The sequence below is a fragment of the Panicum virgatum genome, chromosome 3N (assembly GCF_016808335.1).
Source record: "Panicum virgatum strain AP13 chromosome 3N, P.virgatum_v5, whole genome shotgun sequence".
Classification (NCBI taxonomy): Eukaryota; Viridiplantae; Streptophyta; class Magnoliopsida; order Poales; family Poaceae; genus Panicum; species Panicum virgatum.
In genome coordinates this window covers 3,503,802-3,523,469 of record NC_053147.1, presented here as the reverse complement: position 1 = coordinate 3,523,469, position 19,668 = coordinate 3,503,802, and the positions used below count along the sequence as shown (strand labels likewise).

Sequence of the window (19,668 nt, the reverse complement as noted above, 5' to 3'; positions counted from 1 at the left end):
TTGATAGAAGTAGCTTTCAAAATGATTTTATAATTACCATTTTCCATAATGAACATGGAACAGTGTGTCGTGGTGTCGTGCTGCTAGAGTATTGGAACATTGTCTCAAATTGCGCGTTGCCGCGTCACCGCATCTCGTGCCCGCCGCCGCCGACTCGCCGTCCGGCAATGTGCACGGCGTTTCATGGTCATCGCCGCCTGTTCAGCCGCCAGCGTTGAAATGAAATGCCGCGCGGGCGCAGCGTCCTCGCCCTGCTGTTCCGCGCCACCTCCACCGCCGTCCGCCGCCACCACCCGTGCGCCTTCCCGCTGGTCCTCCACCCTCTCCTCCTCAAGTCCGGACGCGCCTCGCAGCCCCACATCGCCACGGCCCTCGCCGTCGCGTACGCCGACTCCGGCCATCTCCCCCACGCGCGCAGGGTGTTCGACGATACGCCGCACAAGGACCTCGTCCTCTGCAACGCCATGGTCGCCTGCTACGCCGCGCACGGGCTCTCGCTCCACGCCTGGTCCCTCTTCGCCTCCATGCGCAGGAGCTGCTCGGACCTCGCCGGCGACGGGTTCACCTTCAGCGCCCTGCTGCGCCCTCCGCGCCAGTACGATGACGCCGAGCTGCTGCTCAGGCTGGGGGCGCTGGCGCACGGCCTCGTGCTCAGGCTAGGCCACCTCGCGGACGTGGTGGTGGCCACCGCGCTGCTCGACATGTACGCCAAGTATGGCCGGGTTGCTGATGCGCGCCGGGTGTTCAACGCCATGGTTGTCAGGAACGTCGTCTCCTGGAACGCCATCATTGTCTGCTACGGCTGGCATGGTGAAGGCAAGCACGCCGTGGAGCTCTTCCGGTGGATGCTGAGGGATGGGTGCTGCTGCCCAGAGGAACGCACTCTTGCCAGTGTGCTTAGCTCCTGCGCCAATATGGCAGCAGCGAACGAGGCTACACAAGTTCATTCGTATGCCCAAAAAAGGGGGCTGCAAGGATTTCTGCAGGTTGCGAATGCTCTTATCATGGCATATGGTAAGAACGGTTTTGTTCAAGAGGTGAAACAGATATTTGTGATGACGGACAACCCGGATATAGTCACATGGTCTTCCATGGTTTCTTCGTACGCGTACCTCGGACATGCCAATGATGCCATGCATTTGTTTGAGAGAATGCTCCAACAAGGCATACAGCCTGATGGCATTGCCTTCCTTGGAGTTCTTTCTGCCTGCAGTCAAGCTGGGCTCATTGAAGATGGCTTACGCTATTTCCTTATGTTGACGAGGGGCTACCTTATTGATCCGAGTCCACAGCATTTGGCTTGTCTGGTTGATCTCTTAGGGAGAGCTGGCAGGATTGAAGATGCTTACGATGTTGTAGTCAAACTTTCCTGCGAAAGCAACACTGATATTATTGGAGCATTCCTTGGTGCTTGCAAGATGCGGGGCAATATCGAGTTGGCAAAGTGGGCTGCTGATAATCTTCTGTGCCTGGAGCCACGCGAGGCAGTAAATTATCTGCTTATGTCCAACGCATTTGCTGCTGCAGGAGCTTGGAATGAGCTTGCTAAAGTAAGAAGTGAGATGAGGAACAGGTGTGCTAACAAGGTGCCTGGCTGTAGTTGGATAGAGATAGGTGGAACGGTACGGACATTTGTCTCCAATGATATGGTGCTCCATCGATCGCTGGAAATGCAACAAATGATGGAGCTTACTATTTCACAACTGCAAAAAGAGTGCAATGAAGATACAATTTGCGAGGATCGAATTTTAATTCAACAATGGCAGTGATACTTTTCCATATATTAAATTTACTAATCTGGATCACTTTGGCATCTGCACCAGTTCCAGAGCTTATTTGTGTGACCGTTCTCATGTAAGTGATATATCTTTAGTTTTATGTATGTATTTGTGCCAACTTTTGTCAGCAAATGAACTTGGCTGACACAATTCTTTTACTAACTTATTACCCTTAGTACGCCACTCACAGATAAGCATTCGACCTCATGCTTTAAATGTAGCCCTAATGCAATGTTTGGTACATATACATCATGTAATTGCTTCCTTTACAAATAAAACTGTTCATGTTGAATCTGTTGATTTCCTCAAACCATCCAAATGAACATTTCAATCATACACCAGGGTTGTATGCTTCTTTAATTCTGTTGCATGCATCACTCAAGTTTGACTCATCTGATTCTACAGAAAACTCCTCGGCGTTCCAGCTAGGGCAGGCTCTTACAGGGTAAAAAGTCCTTTGGTGGAGAAAGACACATTTGTTTGTACTATGACTTTCCTCTTTTGCTCTGTCCACCAATTTTCACTTGTTTTTACTTTAATATATGAAATCTACTCTTACATAAAGGATGACCAAAACGATGTGAATCGTAATTTCCATAAATTATAATGTTGTTTGGAAGAGTGTATTGCTCTAGCAATGTTTCAGGTTTATTTTAAATTTGGAAGGAGTATTGTTATTAGTATGAATTTGAACATAATTCTAGGTATTTGTAATAAAGTCTCTGCTATATAAATATGTTCCAAGTTGGTTTAGACCTCATTTCTAAACTGCGAAATAGGGAAAATGTCAAAGTTAATCTAAGAACATGAAATGAAAAGCATTTTCCAACTCTGTCTGTTTTCTGTTGTTTCTTGTGCAGAAAAATCCAAAGAGGAAAAACTGCATTGGCTTACTAAGGGTCCTTGCTCGCCAAGGTAACTACTCCCACTACAGCTAATCTTGTCAACATGTTGGACTTATCCTCAAAATCTCCACGAAGCTTGCATCAGAAGGACTTTGCCCCTCCCCTATATATATAGACAATTCACAGGCAGCAGTAACAAGAATAAACCGCATCACAAGACAACCACAACTAGGAGATACAAAAGAAAAAACAAAGTGTGCTCACGAAGTGAAAGGAGGGATCCATATATCAACATATAAGTTCAGGATCAAGATGGTCCTGGGCTTGGATTGCTTTGGTTTTATGGCGAGGAAGGCGTCAAAGTCATCTACGCAGAAAGAAGATGGAGACACGATGAAGCAGAAGAACGATGTGGCAGAAGAAGCATCCCCAAAGGCTGGTGAGAAGAAGGGGGATAGGACTGTGGAGAAGAAGAGCAAGGACACAGGGGCTCCCCTTGTGGTACCTCATTTTCCTCAGCGTTCTACACCTGGCTTGCTCTAGTTTTCTGTTCAGTCTTTAGTTCTGTCTTGGTCTTCTTGCTGAAGCTAAGTAGGCAATTAGAGTGGAAATACATATGTTGATTTCAAAGGCAAATTAGTCATGTAATGTGGATAATGAGAACTAGCATGCTGAGTTGTCAGCTGGTTGATGATGATGGATCTTCTTGTGCCCAAACTTGAGTTGACTAGTGGCCATAGTTGCTCGATAAGAACTCATGTTTAACTCTGTTTCTCTGAATCAATGAATTTTATATTCAAATTTGAGAACAAGAAGATTGAAGGGTAGTTGGAAATTTGTCAGTACGTTTGTTTCAGTCAACTCTTATATCTTTCAGAGATATTTGGTTCGTACATAGCATTTCCTGGATTTACTATAGGAAGCTGTAGGCATAATATCATGATGTCAGTACATAGTATATGCAGGACTCCATACTTAACTGATCTGTGATTTCTACATGGTACATGTTGCTATTGTTCTCACAAATTAATGTCCAACTTCCAAGCGCCTTGCATTCAAGAGAGTTGTTTAGTTGGAGAAAACCACTGGTCTGATATGTAGAAGAATTGGTACTCTATAGCAGTACATATACATAATTGTAATCTTCAATCATTTGGGTTCGTGTCCTCTTGCAACATTTTTTTTTTTTGAAAACTAGGCAGGAGCACTGCCGATGCATTTAAGAAGTGGATGAAGTAAACATTATAAAACTTAGAACACCTCGGGTGTGCCACAAGCCACCCTCCTCAGATTGATTTTCTCCTTGATCAAAAGCACCACCTGATGCCGCTGCAGACTTTTGTGTTGAAAGACCCTTCTATTCCCCTCTTTCCAAATGTTCCATGTGGTGTAAGAAAGAATTGCTGCCACTGAGCGCTTTTGTGCCTGATTCAGATGCTCCATGCTTCTGTTCCACCAAGCTTCTACACCTTCATCTTGATCTGTTGCAACATATTATTTGGGAGGGCTAACCTGGGCATATGCCCTGTAGAAAGCAATTTAATGGATGGGTAATATTACGTTTTCTTGTTTGCAATAATAACAGCAACAAATATGCACCGATTTGGGAGATAAATACAGAAACTTCAGAAGTTTATAAACTGATAAAAAAAATCCAACAATCCTTGAAGATTTCCATCTTGAAACTACCAATCAAAGATAGAAAAAGTTATAAAGCTGAGGTTGAAAGCTTTATAGACAACTTCTAAATACAGGCTGAAGACAGCCAACTCGCAATATGAAATATTGAGCTAGACAACTTTCAACAAGATGGCTCAAGTGTTTAAGTAGGCATTGAGAATTATGAACTGGAAACTTTTTAAGGTTCGGATAAAAAAATTTAAGGCATCGAACCATGATGTGCAGATGTACATGGCCTCGTGCGCGCACATGCACACCTTACGCATATGAATGTGTACAAGAAGACTGAGCTATGGCTTGGTTCTCGTGAAAAAAAGATAAAGAATTAAAGAAAAAAAAACTCTATTTTAGATGATTTGTAAGATATTTGTGAAGAGACCATTCATAGATTTAATTTAAAAGGTAGAGCGTTTGGCCATGCTAGGAGCAAATGAGCAATGGTGGTGGTGCATATTAATGCTCGCACACCACTGCTACATTGGCTTGTCTTGTGCTGGACGCCTGGACCATCAGGTGGATTAAAAGGGTGGAATTAAAAGCTCCAGCCAGAAAAGTCTCCATGCCGGACATAAGCCGTGGATCGTATTGCATGAATCTATACTAGAATGTGCTTCGAACAGAGCCTCAAACAGAGGAGTTGGAGAGGCGTTGCAGGCAGGGGGAGATAGGGGAAGGAGGTGACATTGTGAATGTGCCATGGCCCATGGTGTGGGGTGTGTGGGACTGTGGGGTGCCATATGCCTCTAGGTGTGGCAACCGCACCGATCCATCATGTGGTGTGCCCAAATTCTCTAGTCTAGTTTTAAAGTGAAGTACAGGAGGGTTCAACAATTACCAAAAATATTGTTTCAAATTTTATGTTAAAAAATCACTAAAACAGCTAATTTAGCAAAAGATTATTACAGCAGGCTCATCTTTGTATCTTTGCGTTGGAATTTCCGGTGAATGAGTGATGGCAGGCCGAGACAAAGCTGCCCTGGGCTCGCAGTCACGGGGGGTAAAAGGAGCTCGCGAAAGCGACGGCACACGCTGTCCGGAACCGGCCGCGGCGTCAGTAGATAACACGAGCCCGTGGGTTTATTAGTGTCTCCGCTTCCCGATACGAACATGCTCCAGCCTGACCGCAGAACGAAAACATGGTGCTGGAAAGGCTAGCTAGCTGCTGGCGGCAAGCAACCAAAACTGCCCGGTTCCAAAAGGGGAATTTGTACACAAACAGCAATGGTAACCTCTGCACAAAACCAAAAGGGATTTGTGTATATCTTATATATGCATTCTCGCTTTTTTTTTGGGTACTGCTGCCAAGTCCCATTCACCAGATGGTACAAAAAGGTGCAAGTAGCAATTTATGGCCGCCATGACCAGCCACCATCAAGTTCATCATCTTCTCACAGCTAATCCTCTAGATCAGCAGCCTAATTGCGACTCCAAATCCTCTCTCTAGCTAGCTTCTTAATTCCCTTGAAGATTGCCTTTTGGAGCACATGCGAGAGTGAGAAGACCCAACACCACCACTTTCCTGCTCCCACAGTCCCTAGGCACACTTGTTCCATGTCGTTCGCTGTCCGAGTGGAGTGACCTCACCTCATCGATAAGATACATCCTGGATCCGCAGCTGGTGTATATGTAGAAAGACATTCCTAGCTCGATCGAGGCCACTCACCGAATCAGGCGCTAGCTAGGAGTGGACTCTTTCTGGTCTCTCCTCACCAGGCCAGCTCGTTCCTTCGTGTCGTGCGAGCTGGCCCGGCCGGCAGATCAGGTTGCTACTAGCAGCTAGCTCGTCTTCTTGGAATCATCAATGGCCAGCCGCGGCACGGCGTCCGGAGCGGCGATGGCGTTCCTGCTGTCGCTTGGGATCATTGGCGTCGCCCGCGCCCAGCTGCAGGTGGGGTTCTACTCCGACTCCTGCCCGGACGCCGAGGACACGGTCACCGCCGCCGTCCAGGACGCCGCCGCCAGCGACCCCACCATCCTCCCGGCGCTGCTCCGCCTCCAGTTCCACGACTGCTTCGTCAGGGTACGTACCGGCCGGCCTGATCAGTGATTGATCACCGAGTCCGGCAGGCAGGCAGTGCTTGCTTCATCACATGTGCTCGCTCACCGGACTAGCTGGCAAATGAACTGCAGGGCTGCGACGCGTCCGTGCTGATCAGGAGCGAAAGCAACGACGCCGAGGTGGACAACGGCAAGAACCAGGGCCTGCGCGGCCAGGACGTGGTCGACGCCGCCAAGGCGCAGCTCGAGGACCAGTGCCCCGGCGTCGTCTCCTGCGCCGACATCATCGCCCTCGCCGCGCGCGACGCCGTCGCCATGGTGATCATCGATCAACAGATACAGATTCACTTTATGTACACTGTATGTATGTGTTTAGCTTACTGACACACCTCACCGCACGCCATGCATCTCGTCAGACGGGCGGGCCGTCGTTCGACGTGCCGACGGGGCGACGCGACGGCCTGGCTTCCAACCTCCGCGACGCCGACGTGCTGCCGGACGCCGCCGACTCCATCAGCGTGCTCCGGTCAAGGTTCGCCGCGGCCGGTCTCGACGACCGCGACCTCGTCCTCCTCACAGGTATGTTTGTTATGTCCCTCGCAATCGCAATTTTCTTGACATGCGCACTGACACTGAGGCGCGGAGCGCGGCGGCAACGCCAACCGCAGCGGCGCACACGGTGGGCACGACGGCGTGCTTCTTCGTCAAGGACCGGCTATATGGCTTCCCCCTCCCGGGCGGCGGGACGGGGTCGGACCCGTCGATTCCGGCGCCGTTCCTGGCGGAGCTCAAGGCCCGGTGCCCGCCGGGCGACTTCAACACGCGGCTGCCGCTGGACCGCGGCAGCGGGAGCGCCTTCGACGACTCCATCCTCCGCAACATCCGGTCGGGGCTCGCCGTCATCGCCTCCGACGCCGCGCTCAACGCCGGCAATGCCACCCGCGCGCTCGTCGACGCGTACCTGGGCCCCGCGGCGGGGAGCTTCCAGGGGGACTTCGCCGCCGCCATGGTGAGGATGGGCAGCATCGGCGCCATCACCGACGACGACGCCGGCGAGGTCAGGGACGTCTGCTCCGCATTCAACACCAACTGATCGTCGACGCATCGTCAGTCGGTGCGTGACATAGAGACAGAATGAGATAATTGTTTCGTGTGTACATTTGATCTCTTGACGAGTCGATTGGTTTTCGAAAATTGAATTACAAATTCAGGGAAATGGTTACTTGAGAAGAAGGGCAGATGGAGGAACTGTGCGGTGGAATTGATTGGGAACTTTTGTCGCAGCGATGCGATGCAAGTACACTGCATGCATGTGACGATTTATTAGTACACTACTAGAAGGTAGGAGCTCATGGTGCACGGGTGTCCTGAAAAAAAGATGATAAATTGACAAGCTCGTCCAGCACCAGCAACACCGCGTCTAGTCAGCAGATTCTGCTGGGAATTTTAAAACTCGGTGGCTGTGTCTTAACTGTTAGAGAATCTGTGAATGCCCAGGGACCCGTCGACCTGGGCTGGAGCTGGAGGCCCATGTTTCCCCAATTCTGCTTCCGCGGTTTTAACTGAACCAGACACAAACGTCTTGAAATAGCGAAAGAGAAAAGGAAAATCAAAGCAAGGACGCCTTGAAATGTGCCCCCGAACCCTGTCTACTACACCCACTGTTTCCCCACTGTGCTGTTGGCAGGAATGTTGATCTGCACAAGTGTCATGAAAATTCCGGATCATGCATGGGTTCCAGAAATGGCTTATGATGAGATGAGATGGAGCTGCTGATATTAATTCAATTTGGCTGGTGAAAACACGAATGGGAATGGCGACTAACCTGCGGTTTTTCCCCGCGCACGCCGAGGAGGAGAAACCATGGGCTGGAGAACTGTGGGGGAAGAATTTTTCGGACACTTTCCTCCATCTTGACGGGTCTGGTCAGCGGTAAATGTCATCGCCCCTCTCTATTTTCTACTGCATGGGGTAATTAAGCAGGAAAGCTAAATCAGCGCAGTAGTATCTTGAATGACCCGGATCATACAAGAACAGTAACCGACCTGCGTCCGTCAATTCGCACCAGAGACTTGTGGTCCATGCATGCTATGATGACAGAAGAACTCAAACTGACTGACGACCTCGATCTATGCAGAATACAGTTGATGTTGCATCAGCTAGGATCTAAAGTAGACACTATTCCCCTGCTCTTGTCAACTCCAAACCTCCTTAAGAGTTAAGAGAATCGCTCTGCAGTTCCGATGTATCCCCTCTGAGGAACCAGCCCAAGTTGATCCCGTTTAATCAAGTTATCGTCCATTGATCAACTAGATTAAAAAGAACCAACCCCGGTAGTCCTTAGAATGTGTCATGAGCACCGCCCAGGATTTAAACACACTCCACTTGCACAACATATAGACATCGTCACACAAGTACAACCGTACATAGAGTTTAGATTACATAAAAGAAGTTCAAGTACAAGGACATCAAGTTTCAGAGTTTTTGCAGCGGACAGTTCTACGTCGCGCTCATTCCATACATAGTACAAAATAGAAGGTTAACACTATATGCCGATAGTGCCCTTCTCATAGTCACCGGCCATCTACTCCTCACCCGCACCTCCGTCCACGGGGTAGAAGTACCCAAAGACGGCCTCCGACTGCGGATCACCTGCAACAACTTTAACGATAGCACCATGAGTACAAAAGTTACTCGCATGACTTATCCAATATGGGTATATACTATCCCGACCTCAAGGAGAATGCATTTGGTTAAAGCAAGGATAGGGTATGGTATTTATCTTTTGCATAAAAGCATCTAACTTTGATCAAGTTGTAATAAGCAAAAGACAGAGCATCTATGATCTCTAAAGCATGCATCAAACAATTACATAAGTAAAGTGTTCATAAATCATAAGTTCAATCTTCTATAAACTTCCTCGGTAACTCTACGTTAAAGTCAAAGTACAAGAGCGTGCTCAATGTCCGAGAGCGTGGCTATTGCAATAGATCAAAAACCCTGCAGGGGTGTACAACTTTTCCCACACGAGAACAAGACCAATGATTATACCCACGGCCAAGGATAAGTGTTGATTTATGCCTCAACTTTTCACACAAACACAACCGGCTATGAGCGAACGGTCGAGAAGGACAAGTGCACCGGACCCGCCGATCACACTCCATCACAACTCGCATCGAATCCGATCAAGGCAAGGTGTGACTCATGCTAATTGGCTTACCGTCCCATTATAAAGTATGTGGTTTGTACGAAAAGGTGCTCAAGTATCAAAGCGATTACGCATCGGTCCTTAATCAACTCAAGTAAGACTAACCATGTGAGCTCCATCCCAACATGGCCCTATCATACTTGCCCAAGTCCGAATCATGTTTCATATTTGCTCAACTTTTATCCATTCTTGACTAATCATGTAAATTAATCAAACATCCTATAGCTCGCGAGTGGTGGTGACCTTACCACCTCTCGTCTTGTACCGTAGCTAAGCATGGCTAAACATATAGTTCGTGACACCTATTCAAGCATACTCATCTAAGGATGATATCCTAATCAAGGTTGATAAGGCATCAAATAGGTTCTACGCAATCAATGATATATATATATATAGTAACTCATGCGTAAACAAGACACATATACTTCATTGATCCAAAATAGGGTATAAGAAATACTTAGGGGCCTGCCTTGAGTCTCGATGAGAGTAGAGTATCCAACGATCTCCGGTTCAAGCTCCTCTTGCTCCGGCGTCACGGTCTCTACACGAGTGCAATGATGCATGATAAATAAATATGCCATGAATGATTGACATGGTATGCAAATGTTATGAGAAGGTATGATTTAACTTTGCAAAACTATGATAAAAGGGGCTAGACATGTAGTACATATGTGGATTAATCATAGCTAAGTGTAAGGGTAAAGAACAACTAAATGCGGACCGTCCGGCTTGGGATAAGCGGACTGTCCGGCTCTAAACGGCGGACCATTTGGCGGACCGTCCGCCGGTCAGGTGCGGACCGTGTTGGGTGAAAACATGCTCTCAGACTAAATCGCGGACCGTCCGCGTAGGTTAAGCAGACCGTCTGCCTCTCAATTTGTGAAAGGCTAAGAATCGTGCAGAGTCTCTGTTGGTTTTTGTCAGGAGCTGGCGGACCGTCCGGCCTTGTCGGGCGGACCGTCCGCGACACGGCCGAGGCTCACCGGCGAGTTCGCCGCCGGTGATTCCGGCCACGGTTCGAGGTGGGGTTTTGTTCCTAGAGATTCCTGGGAGTTTAGGGAGTTCACTTTGGCAACTAAACTTCACATGCATTAGGGTTTCGAAGCTCTAGGTCAACAATGGTGATTGGGCTCTAGGTGAGTTCTTGGCCTCAAATCCTAGGGCAATGGGGGATGGATCGGGGAGGGGAAACACTCACCGGCGTCGAGTAGGATACCGACAAGGGCTTCAAGGCGACGGGGAAGACTTGGGGTAGCTTGGGGTCGTCTTCCTTGCTTGGGGCTTGAAGGAGGAGATGGAGTAGAAGAAGAACTCGTTGGGGAAGCTCCTCCCCAAGGAAGAAGAGGAGATCGGGGCGGTGTAGCTCGTCGGCATCGTTTCTTGGCGTTCTCCGGCGATGCTCCGGCGAGGTAGGGCTTCAATGGCAAGAGTGGAGGAAGGGGAGCTCCTCCATGGCTTAGCTAGAGAGAGAAGTGTTTGGGGAGAGTGGGAGGGAGAGAGAGAGGGCTGGGAGATGGTTCCCAGGTGAAGAGGGGTCGGGCTGACGAGTGGGGCCCGAGGGTGGGACGTGGCGCCCAGACTCTGCGCGCATGACACGCACCAGAGATGCACTGGCGGACCGTCCGCGAGTGAGAAGCGGACCGTCCGCGGATGGGTGACGTGGTAGTGATGTCGATGTGTCCGAGGTTAACTGTGGTCGGCCATGTGGAATAACTGCGGACCGTCAGCCGTATAGGGGCGGACTGTCCACCACTAAAAAAACAGTGGACTAGGCTAAGGTTTAATTCTCTCCTTAAGTGTGAGCTAAATATGTTTAAAGCTTAATGATGCACATGATTCCATGTTTAACTCGTTAACAAATATAGGGCTGTTACACCCCCTGCACGCTCCGAAGAGACTCGCTCGCTCGACTTTTCAGTCAGAACTCAGAAGTGGGTGCAGCAGTAATTTTCTATTTTCTACTGCACGTGATTAACTCTGTAGAGAATCTTGAATTCTGGATGCATACAATGCTCAGTCGTCATACTGACCGTGGCGTTCAATGCATGCATGTGTCTGTCCATGCATCCAGTGGCGGAGTTGGGATTCAAATTGAGGGGGGCTCATTTTCCTTTCTTCTTCCTTCCTCCTTCCTTTTTCTTCTTCCTCCTCCTCCTTCTTCCTCTTCTTCACTCATGCTTGAAAAATGTTGGGGGTGGCTTGGGGGGGGGGGGGGGGGGGGGCTCCATCGGTTCCATTGGAGTAGGGGGAGCTGGAGCACCCCTGGCTCCGCCACTGCATGCATCCGCCAAGGATCAACTCATTCGGGAACTAGACTTGAATTTCGCCAAGCCCCTTGGTCGCCAACATGCACACATCACCAACTCAAGAATAAGAATTTTGTGCATGGTGAACTAAAAAAAATCATGCATGGATCTCAAAACCGGGTTGCTGAGGCTGCTGCCACGACTAGTTAATAATTACCTGTCTTGTGTAACCATAATCAGTACAAAAATAATAATCATATATAGTAGGCAATCCGGTTCACGCATGTATAATCTATCTATTATCTTATTATTTGGCTAACAAACGGAATCTCCACGTTCGCTCTCAAGGTCTAGAAATTCCCACGTTAATCGGAGAAAAATAGAAAAATAAAAATTACCCACCACTACCATTATGATAAAAACTAGCATAAAATACCCTTGTGCCTAATTAAAGATCACCCACAATGCCATTATGAAAAATTAAATATAAAATATCATTTAGCTATGTATCAGTTACAAACATATACTATTAATAAAAACTAAAGCTAACAACAATCAATCAAAATAAAACAAAAATAAGAATAATTATATGCATAATATTATTAAAGCTCAACAAATTAAATTGTTATTATAGATAGATCATATTTGAATTATTTTGACCAATAATAAGACATAATTTACGATAAAGAACATGATGATAGGATGATGTATGGTAAAAAAAGTATAATTTTTAAGTAAGGATGCAACGACATGCAGATTTTTGAATGTTCAATATTAGCCGCGCAAATGCGCAGGCTATACGCATAGTTATTATCTTATTATTTGGCCTACAAACGAAGCTTCCACATTCGCTCTCAAGGCCTAAAAATTCCCACGTTAATTGAAGAAAAATAAAAAAATAAAAATTACCCACCACTGCCATTATTTTAAAAATTAGCCTAAATATCACTATGCCTATTTAAAATCACCAACCAATGCCGTTATGAAAAATTAAATATGGCTATGTATCAGTTACAAACATATACTATTAATAAAAACTAAAGCTAACAACAATATCAAAATAAAACAAAAATAAGAATAATTATATGCATTATATCATTAAAGATCAATAAATTAAATTGTTATTATAGGTAGATCATATTTAAATTGTTTTAACCAATAATAAAATATAATTTACGATAATGAACATGGTGATGTATGGTAAAAAATAGTATAATCTTTAAGTAAAAATATAACGACATGCGAATTTTTAAATTTTCAATACTAGCCGCACAAATGCGCGGGCTATACACCTAGTTGTATATATATATGGTACAGCTGGCTGGTGGTAGTTTGGTACCGGCAACAAGGACCAACGGATTAGACCGAGGTCGAAACTAAAGGGAGGGACGCACGTTTTTCTTTTCTTTCTCAGGACTTTGAACCGGTTATTAGTTGCCGCGTGCATGCGTTCTCAACATACCAAGTGTACAATAGTAGTAGGGCGACCGACCGGTATGCAGAGTGCTACTAGTATCAAGCTGATGCGGACTTGAGAACTGGCCATGTAGTTCAATGAGTGGAGTGGAATCAGAATGGAATTGAACATCCAGCACCGGGCCTCGCATGCTATTCAGTCGGTCTCCTTGGAACGTACGGTAATTGGCCGGCGGTGGCGTAGTACATCCACTTCATCAGCGTCTGGTAGAAAACGAGCTATCTGATAGGGGAATACATACCATGGAACGTGTCATGATGTCTAACTAGTAAAAGTGTATTTTTGAGGAGATATATGTTATCTTCAATATTCTCCGTACGTAGCTGAAACGAACATGGCACCATTTATGCCATTTCGAGTGATTTTGGTGATCGAATGACAACACAACACTTGGACTAATATGATTGTTAAGATGATCATTCTCAGACTTTTAGGTTCAAGTGATGACAAAGAGAAAGAGAAGATAGGCGTAGCAAGGCCCGAAGGGCCACCCCTACGGGGGTTCCGCTCTTCGGTCAGTAGCACCGGAAGAACCGACGCCGAGGGCATCGGTGCATCCGATGGTTGTCGGAAGAACCGACGTCATGGCAGAAGGGAATCGAAGCCAAGTCAGCTTATGGGCACCGGATGAACCGACGGGTCAAAAAAGGGGCATCGGTGCATTGGGCGTACTATGTTCCAGAGACGATGTCAAGAGCCCAGGAGAAGATTCTTCAGCACCGGTTGAACTGGTGAGGCATCGGTGCATATCATCGGTGTAATGACATCAGCAGAAGAGTTGAGTACTGTGCGTGACCGGTTTAACCGACGGCTAAGCATCGGATGAACCGGTGGTCACTATGTCAGCTAACAGAAGCTCAACGGCTAGTCGGCTACTTCTGGTATTAGAGTGACCGAATGAACCGACGCCACCCCTGCCAGAGGCATCGGTTCATCCGATAATACGCAGATTTTCAGCTGACCGTTGGAGCAATGACTACAAAACTTGGTGGCCTATATATACGCCTCACCCCGGCCATTTGAAGATTGCTGGAGTTGCTGAACATCCACACACACCCAAAAACATCTCCAAGCCATACAAGAGCATCAAGATCATATCCTTAGCCCTTAGCACACTTTGAGAGTGTTGTGTAAAGGATTAGCTCTTAGTGAGTGTGTTTGTAAGGCCTTGAGCCTTTGTGCTGTGGTTCTCTAGTGAACCAAAATAAGAGCTTGGTGCGCCGGCACCTTGGAGCTTTGAAGCTCGCCGGCAACGTCATCGACCCTCCGACTTGGTGTGGAGCGGCGACGACACTTTGTGCGGGGAACGTGGAGACCCCCATCCTTTGTGGAGAAGCTCCTTAGTGGAACCCGGGGCCAAGGTGACCGTGATTGTGTTCACGGAAGAGACTTGGTGGCGGTCTAGTCTTCGGATTGACAGTCATTAGTGTGGAAGAATCTTTATCAAACTCTTTTTAGGCTGTGTGTCGTTTAGGCAGAGGTCGGGAAAATTTCAAGACGATGTATCACCTTGATGTATTGTGCTTGAAATCAATAAAATTTCCCTTTTCAAAAAAAAAAATGTACGTACTTTGTCCGGCCCGCCCATGTAGTACATGCAGTAGCAAATGACATGCATTTAAACGATTTTGAAAAATACTCCACTCTGGCTCCCAGTCTGAATATCTGAAGCAGCAGCCAGTGCACAATGAATGCCCACTGAAACAAGCAAGAATTTGGTCACCACAAGCAAAGCAATTGGCATTGACCACCACCACCACTTCATCTTAGCTTCTTCCTCCCTCTTTTCTGTTTCTTCTCTTCTTCCGATTCCTTCTGTTTTTCAATGTTGATTTCAACGCGCTTGGTGATGTGGAATGTCTATATATACAACCGTCTCCATGCAGATCTTCAAGACACAAGCAAGCGCACACAGCTACAAGCAGCAGTTGCCATTCGCACTTCAGTTCGTTGTCCTCTCACCATTGCCATTGACGTAGAGCTAGTAGCCAAGGGTTGCCGCTGAGGGTATAATGCCATCCGTGCAAGGTCAGCGAGGGGTCATGGCCCCGGTGACGGCGATGAAGGCGGTGGCGGCGGCGGAGGCCACCAAGGACATGGCCACCCTGCTGAGCCTCCTCCGTGCCAGCACGTTGGGAGAGAAGAACAGCGCCGTCTCCGCTGCCGGAGCGGGGAACGACAAGGTGGCGTGGCTCCGGTCGCAGCTGATCGGCAAGGACGTCGAGTTCGACACGCCGTTCGGCCGCCGCGTTCTCACGTACGCCGACCAGACGGCGTCCGGCCGTGGCCTCCGGTACATCGAGGACTACATCGTCAACGAAGTCCTCCCCTTCTACGGTGAGCAAACTGCGGCACACACGAGACCTGCCATTCCTGCTCGCATTGGAACACCTCGTGACACATGCATGTGGTTCCATGACTTGTGTGCAGGGAACACGCACACGGAGGACAGCCACGTCGGGAGCAAGACGACGCGGCTGGTGCACAAGGCGGCGCGCTACGTGAAGCGCTGCATGGGAGCCGGCGCCGGCGACGCGCTGCTCTTCTGCGGCGCCGGCACCACCGCGGCCATTAAGCGCCTGCAGGAGGTCATGGGCGTCGCCGTGCCGTCCGCCGACCTGCGCGAGCGCCTCGCCGCGCAGCTGCGGACGGGGGAGCGGTGGGTCGTCTTCGTGGGGCCCTACGAGCACCACTCCAACATGCTCTCGTGGCGGCGGAGCCTCGCCGAGGTCGTCGAGATCGGCGTCGACGCCGAGGGGCTCGTGGACGTGGCCGCGTTCCGCCGCGCGCTCGCCTCGCCGGAGTACGCGGACCGGCCCATGCTGGGGTCCTTCTCGGCGTGCAGCAACGTCACCGGCGTCATGACGGACACGCGCCAGCTCGCGCGCGTCCTGCATGCACGAGCACGGCGCGTTCGCGTGCTTCGACTTCGCCGCGAGGTGAGAGACACGAGACCGGCCGGCAGAATATAACCTCTTATGATAATGATAAATTAAAGGAAGCAATATAATGCATCATAGTAGTACTTGACATCATCCATGAGAGCGACACGAAATAAATAATGTCGTTCTCAACTTCGTTGAATATGCATGCATGACAAGGATGGATTTGGTATATTTATATTCTATTTTTGGGCAGATTTGTGATCATCCAGAATATTTTTTTTTGATAAAAAATAATTCACGTTGTATGAACCGGAACTACACATGTTGACCTGCTGCTGTGTCATGTTTCCGTGTTGAAGTAAACTGAATCGCTTGCAGTTTGGCGCATCAGTTCTGCATGCTTCTCCATGAGCACATATATATAAGAAATTCCAACTTGTGTCTTTAATTATTTACGCAGTGGACCATACGTGAAGATTGACATGAAATCTGGTGAAATCGACGGCTACGATGCAGTCTTCTTGAGCCCACACAAATTTGTTGGTGGACCAGGCACACCGGGCATCCTTCTGATGAACAAAGCACTGTACCGGCTCAACTCCCAGCCTCCATCAACTTGCGGCGGTGGCACGTGGCCCATGTGAATGGCTTCAATGAGAAGGTGAGCATGCACGCAGTTACTTGAGCCCAGCCACATGATGGATGGCTCTTTTTTTTCTTCTGAAAGAACCTCCATTATTGTTCACTTCGTCTTCTTCTTCAATTCGTACCCAAATTTTATGTGGTTTTGTGATATGCAGGATACATTGTACTACGATGACATCGAGGAGCGGGAGGATGCGGGTACGCCGCCGATCATCCAAAAGATCCGTGCATCGCTCGCGTTCTGGGTCAAGGAGTACATTGGGTATGAGACGATGAGCCTCCGAGAGCGAGTCTACTCGGAGATGGCCATGAAAAGGTTTGTGAGCAACCCAAATGTAAGGGTGCTCGGCAACACAAGCGCAGAACGCCTACCGATCTTCTCCTTCCTCATCTACCCTCCGGTGTCCAATTCGCTGCTTGATGTGCCCTGCTATGAGCCTGGTTGCCGTAGTCCTTCTTCAGGTGATGTGACGCGCAAGCGTCTCCCTCTCCATGGACGTTTCGTCACAAGGCTTCTTAACGATCTTTTCGGCATCCAAGCAAGGGGAGGCTGCGCATGCGCAGGCCCCTATGGCCACACATTGCTCAACATCGATCATGAGCTCTCCCTTCGCATCCGGTCCATGATTCTTAAGGTATGATTCAAGTGTACGTAGTTCTAGTTTTAGTGCATCATATATACTATATTCTGTGAGGTCATACTGTATACTAATTGATGTCACTGGTTCACTTTTTTTCAGGGTTACAATGGACTGAAGCCAGGGTGGACTAGGTTGAGACGGTTGAGTTTTTCTTATTACCTGTCCAAGGAGGAGTTTAAATTCATCCTCGCTGCCATTGAGTTCATCGGGTCTTATGGCCACCGGTTCCTCCCACTTTACAAATTCGACTGGATCACCGGTGACTGGACCTTCCATAAGCAGGCAATCAAGTATCAAATCATGAAGGAGGAGCTGGATCTTACCACTGGTATTGATCTCCTGGCTCAAAATGTGCAGTCAAAGATTGCAGATGAACTGGAGAAGAAGCATGGGGTTGATCAGAAGAAGTTTGAGGGCTACTTAGAGAATGCCAAGAAGATTGCACTCTCCTTACCGGATATCGGTCATCAGGTTGTTAGTATTCCAAAAGGTGTTGACCGTGACTTGGTCCTTTTTCACATATAGAAAACTGATTATAGACTTACATATTATGGTTATAACAACGAGCAACAGCTTTCAGAGCTTCTGGGTTCGCCAAAAGAAAATAATGAGTTTGTGAAAGTTGTATTAGCCGAAAAATTAGTGTTGACATAGTTGTAAATCTTTGAGAAAATAAATAAACATGAGTATAGGAAATGGATCCCAAATCTTGAGTCATGACGGTACTATTTTCCATACATGTGTCTTCCTTTTTTTTGTACTTGTTATGTTGTTTTCTTCCTGTATATTATTAATAAAAACTAAAGCTAACAACAATCAATCAAAATAAAATGAAAATAAGAATAATTATATGCATATCTATTATCTTATTATTTGGCCAATAAACGGAGTCTCCACGTTTGCTCACAAAGCCTAGAAATTCTCACGTTAATCGGAGAAAAAAAATTATAATTACCCACCACTGCCATTATAAAAAATAAACCTAAAATACCCCTATAGCAGTTCCTATATTACCCACCTCTACCATCAATCAATTAATAAAAGAACAATCAGTTAATAAAAGAACAAGAGAAAAAAAGAGCGTCTTCTTCCCGAGCGATGCCGAGCCCCATATGCCGGCAGCGCGCAAAACCCTACAGCGATGATGAACTCCGCAACCTGCGGAATACGACCAGCAGGACAAATGTGCACAACGACCTTGACCAGCCGGACAGCGGCAACCCACGGCCCAACGCTAGGCGAGTCATGGAGCACCCGTACCCTAGATCGGCGCGGCCGCATGGGGCAGTGGGCATCGGTATGCTCATGCCCGTGGACATCGAGTTCAGCCTGCCGGAGCTCCGCGATGGCATCTGAGGAATGTTGAGTACTCTATCCTGCTTGTGATGAGTGAATTGTCAACCGTGCGGTGTGATCGTGCGCTTGGTCTTTGGATTGCGGGTACACGGGCGTCGAGTGTCGACGGGGAGTTGCCGTGGAGGTGCTGTGGCCGATGGACCGTGCGGTGGACGGCGGTGAAGGGCAGCCGGGATCGGAGCTCGGACCGGGCGGCAGCTGTGGCGTCCACTCCTGGATCGAGGGCGCAAGCGGCGACGGAAGGTAGGTTTCTTGGTTTGCGCCACAAAACCAAGGAGGCAGACTGCGGTTGAAGACGCCGAGTTGTGGAGGCACGGGCGTCGGTCTCGGGACTGACGGAGACGACGGGCGTCGACGGCGTCTAGGGCTTCGCTGCGGGCGAGAAGGTGACGGGCGTCGGGCGGCGTCTAGGGCCGTCAGAAGGCCGAGGCGGGAACGGCGTCTAGGGCCACGGTGTGGAGGCGGGAATCTCCCCGCGCGTGAGGTTTTGGCGGTTTTCTCAAAACCGGCCACCTACCCGGGTTTCGCGGACCCTCCAAAACCGCGGACTGGATCTTCATCAAGACGGCGGCATCGCGGAGAAGACTTCGTTTCGAAGAAAGAACCTCGGCCGTCGGATGAGATCGTTATACAGGGGGTGCTGCAGGCCAACCGGTCTGACCGGTCCCTGGCACCGGTCTGACCGGTCTAACCAACCGGTCTGACCGGTCCAGCGCACAGGTCTGACCGGTCCCGCGGGTATAAATACCCCTTCACTTGTGTTAGGTCAAGTGCGGCTTTTAGAACTTGTCCGTGAATTCTTTGTTTCCCCAGGCCGCCGCCCCTGTGTCTCCCTCCCTCTGTTCCTCTCGTTTGAGTTGATTTTGTCAATTGATTGTTGAAACCTTGTAAGGGATTTGATTGGGAAAG

At 48.4% G+C, this 19,668-nt stretch overlaps 2 protein-coding genes and 1 pseudogene across 6 annotated transcripts; all 3 read left to right on the top strand.

The window, feature by feature from the left end:
• The first annotated feature begins 75 nt into the window (after nt 1–75).
• On the top strand, nt 76–3,435 carry LOC120666614 (pentatricopeptide repeat-containing protein At2g46050, mitochondrial-like). 4 transcript variants are annotated; one of them, XM_039946498.1, is made up of 4 exons: nt 76–1,854; nt 2,184–2,223; nt 2,639–2,693; nt 2,799–3,435. In XM_039946498.1, the coding sequence occupies exon 1, from the start codon at nt 225–227 to the stop codon at nt 1,767–1,769; it is 1,545 nt and encodes a 514-aa protein (XP_039802432.1). In that variant the 5' UTR covers nt 76–224; the 3' UTR covers nt 1,770–1,854; nt 2,184–2,223; nt 2,639–2,693; nt 2,799–3,435. The 4 variants fall into 4 exon arrangements, with proteins under 4 accessions (XP_039802432.1, XP_039802430.1, XP_039802431.1 ...); XM_039946496.1 differs by having other exon boundaries at nt 2,639–3,435; XM_039946497.1 differs by having other exon boundaries at nt 2,184–2,693.
• Nucleotides 3,436–5,627: 2,192 nt separating this feature from the next.
• LOC120666613 (peroxidase 43-like) lies at nt 5,628–8,088 on the top strand. 2 transcript variants are annotated; one of them, XM_039946494.1, is made up of 5 exons: nt 5,628–6,323; nt 6,434–6,619; nt 6,718–6,880; nt 6,970–7,415; nt 7,513–8,088. In XM_039946494.1, exons 1-4 carry the CDS (start codon nt 6,105–6,107, stop codon nt 7,392–7,394), a joined length of 993 nt encoding a protein of 330 aa, XP_039802428.1. In that variant the 5' UTR covers nt 5,628–6,104; the 3' UTR covers nt 7,395–7,415; nt 7,513–8,088. The 2 variants fall into 2 exon arrangements, with proteins under 2 accessions (XP_039802428.1, XP_039802427.1); XM_039946493.1 differs by having other exon boundaries at nt 6,970–8,088.
• Nucleotides 8,089–15,328: 7,240 nt separating this feature from the next.
• Nucleotides 15,329–18,009, top strand: LOC120666612 (annotated as a pseudogene).
• The last annotated feature ends 1,659 nt before the right edge of the window (nt 18,010–19,668 follow it).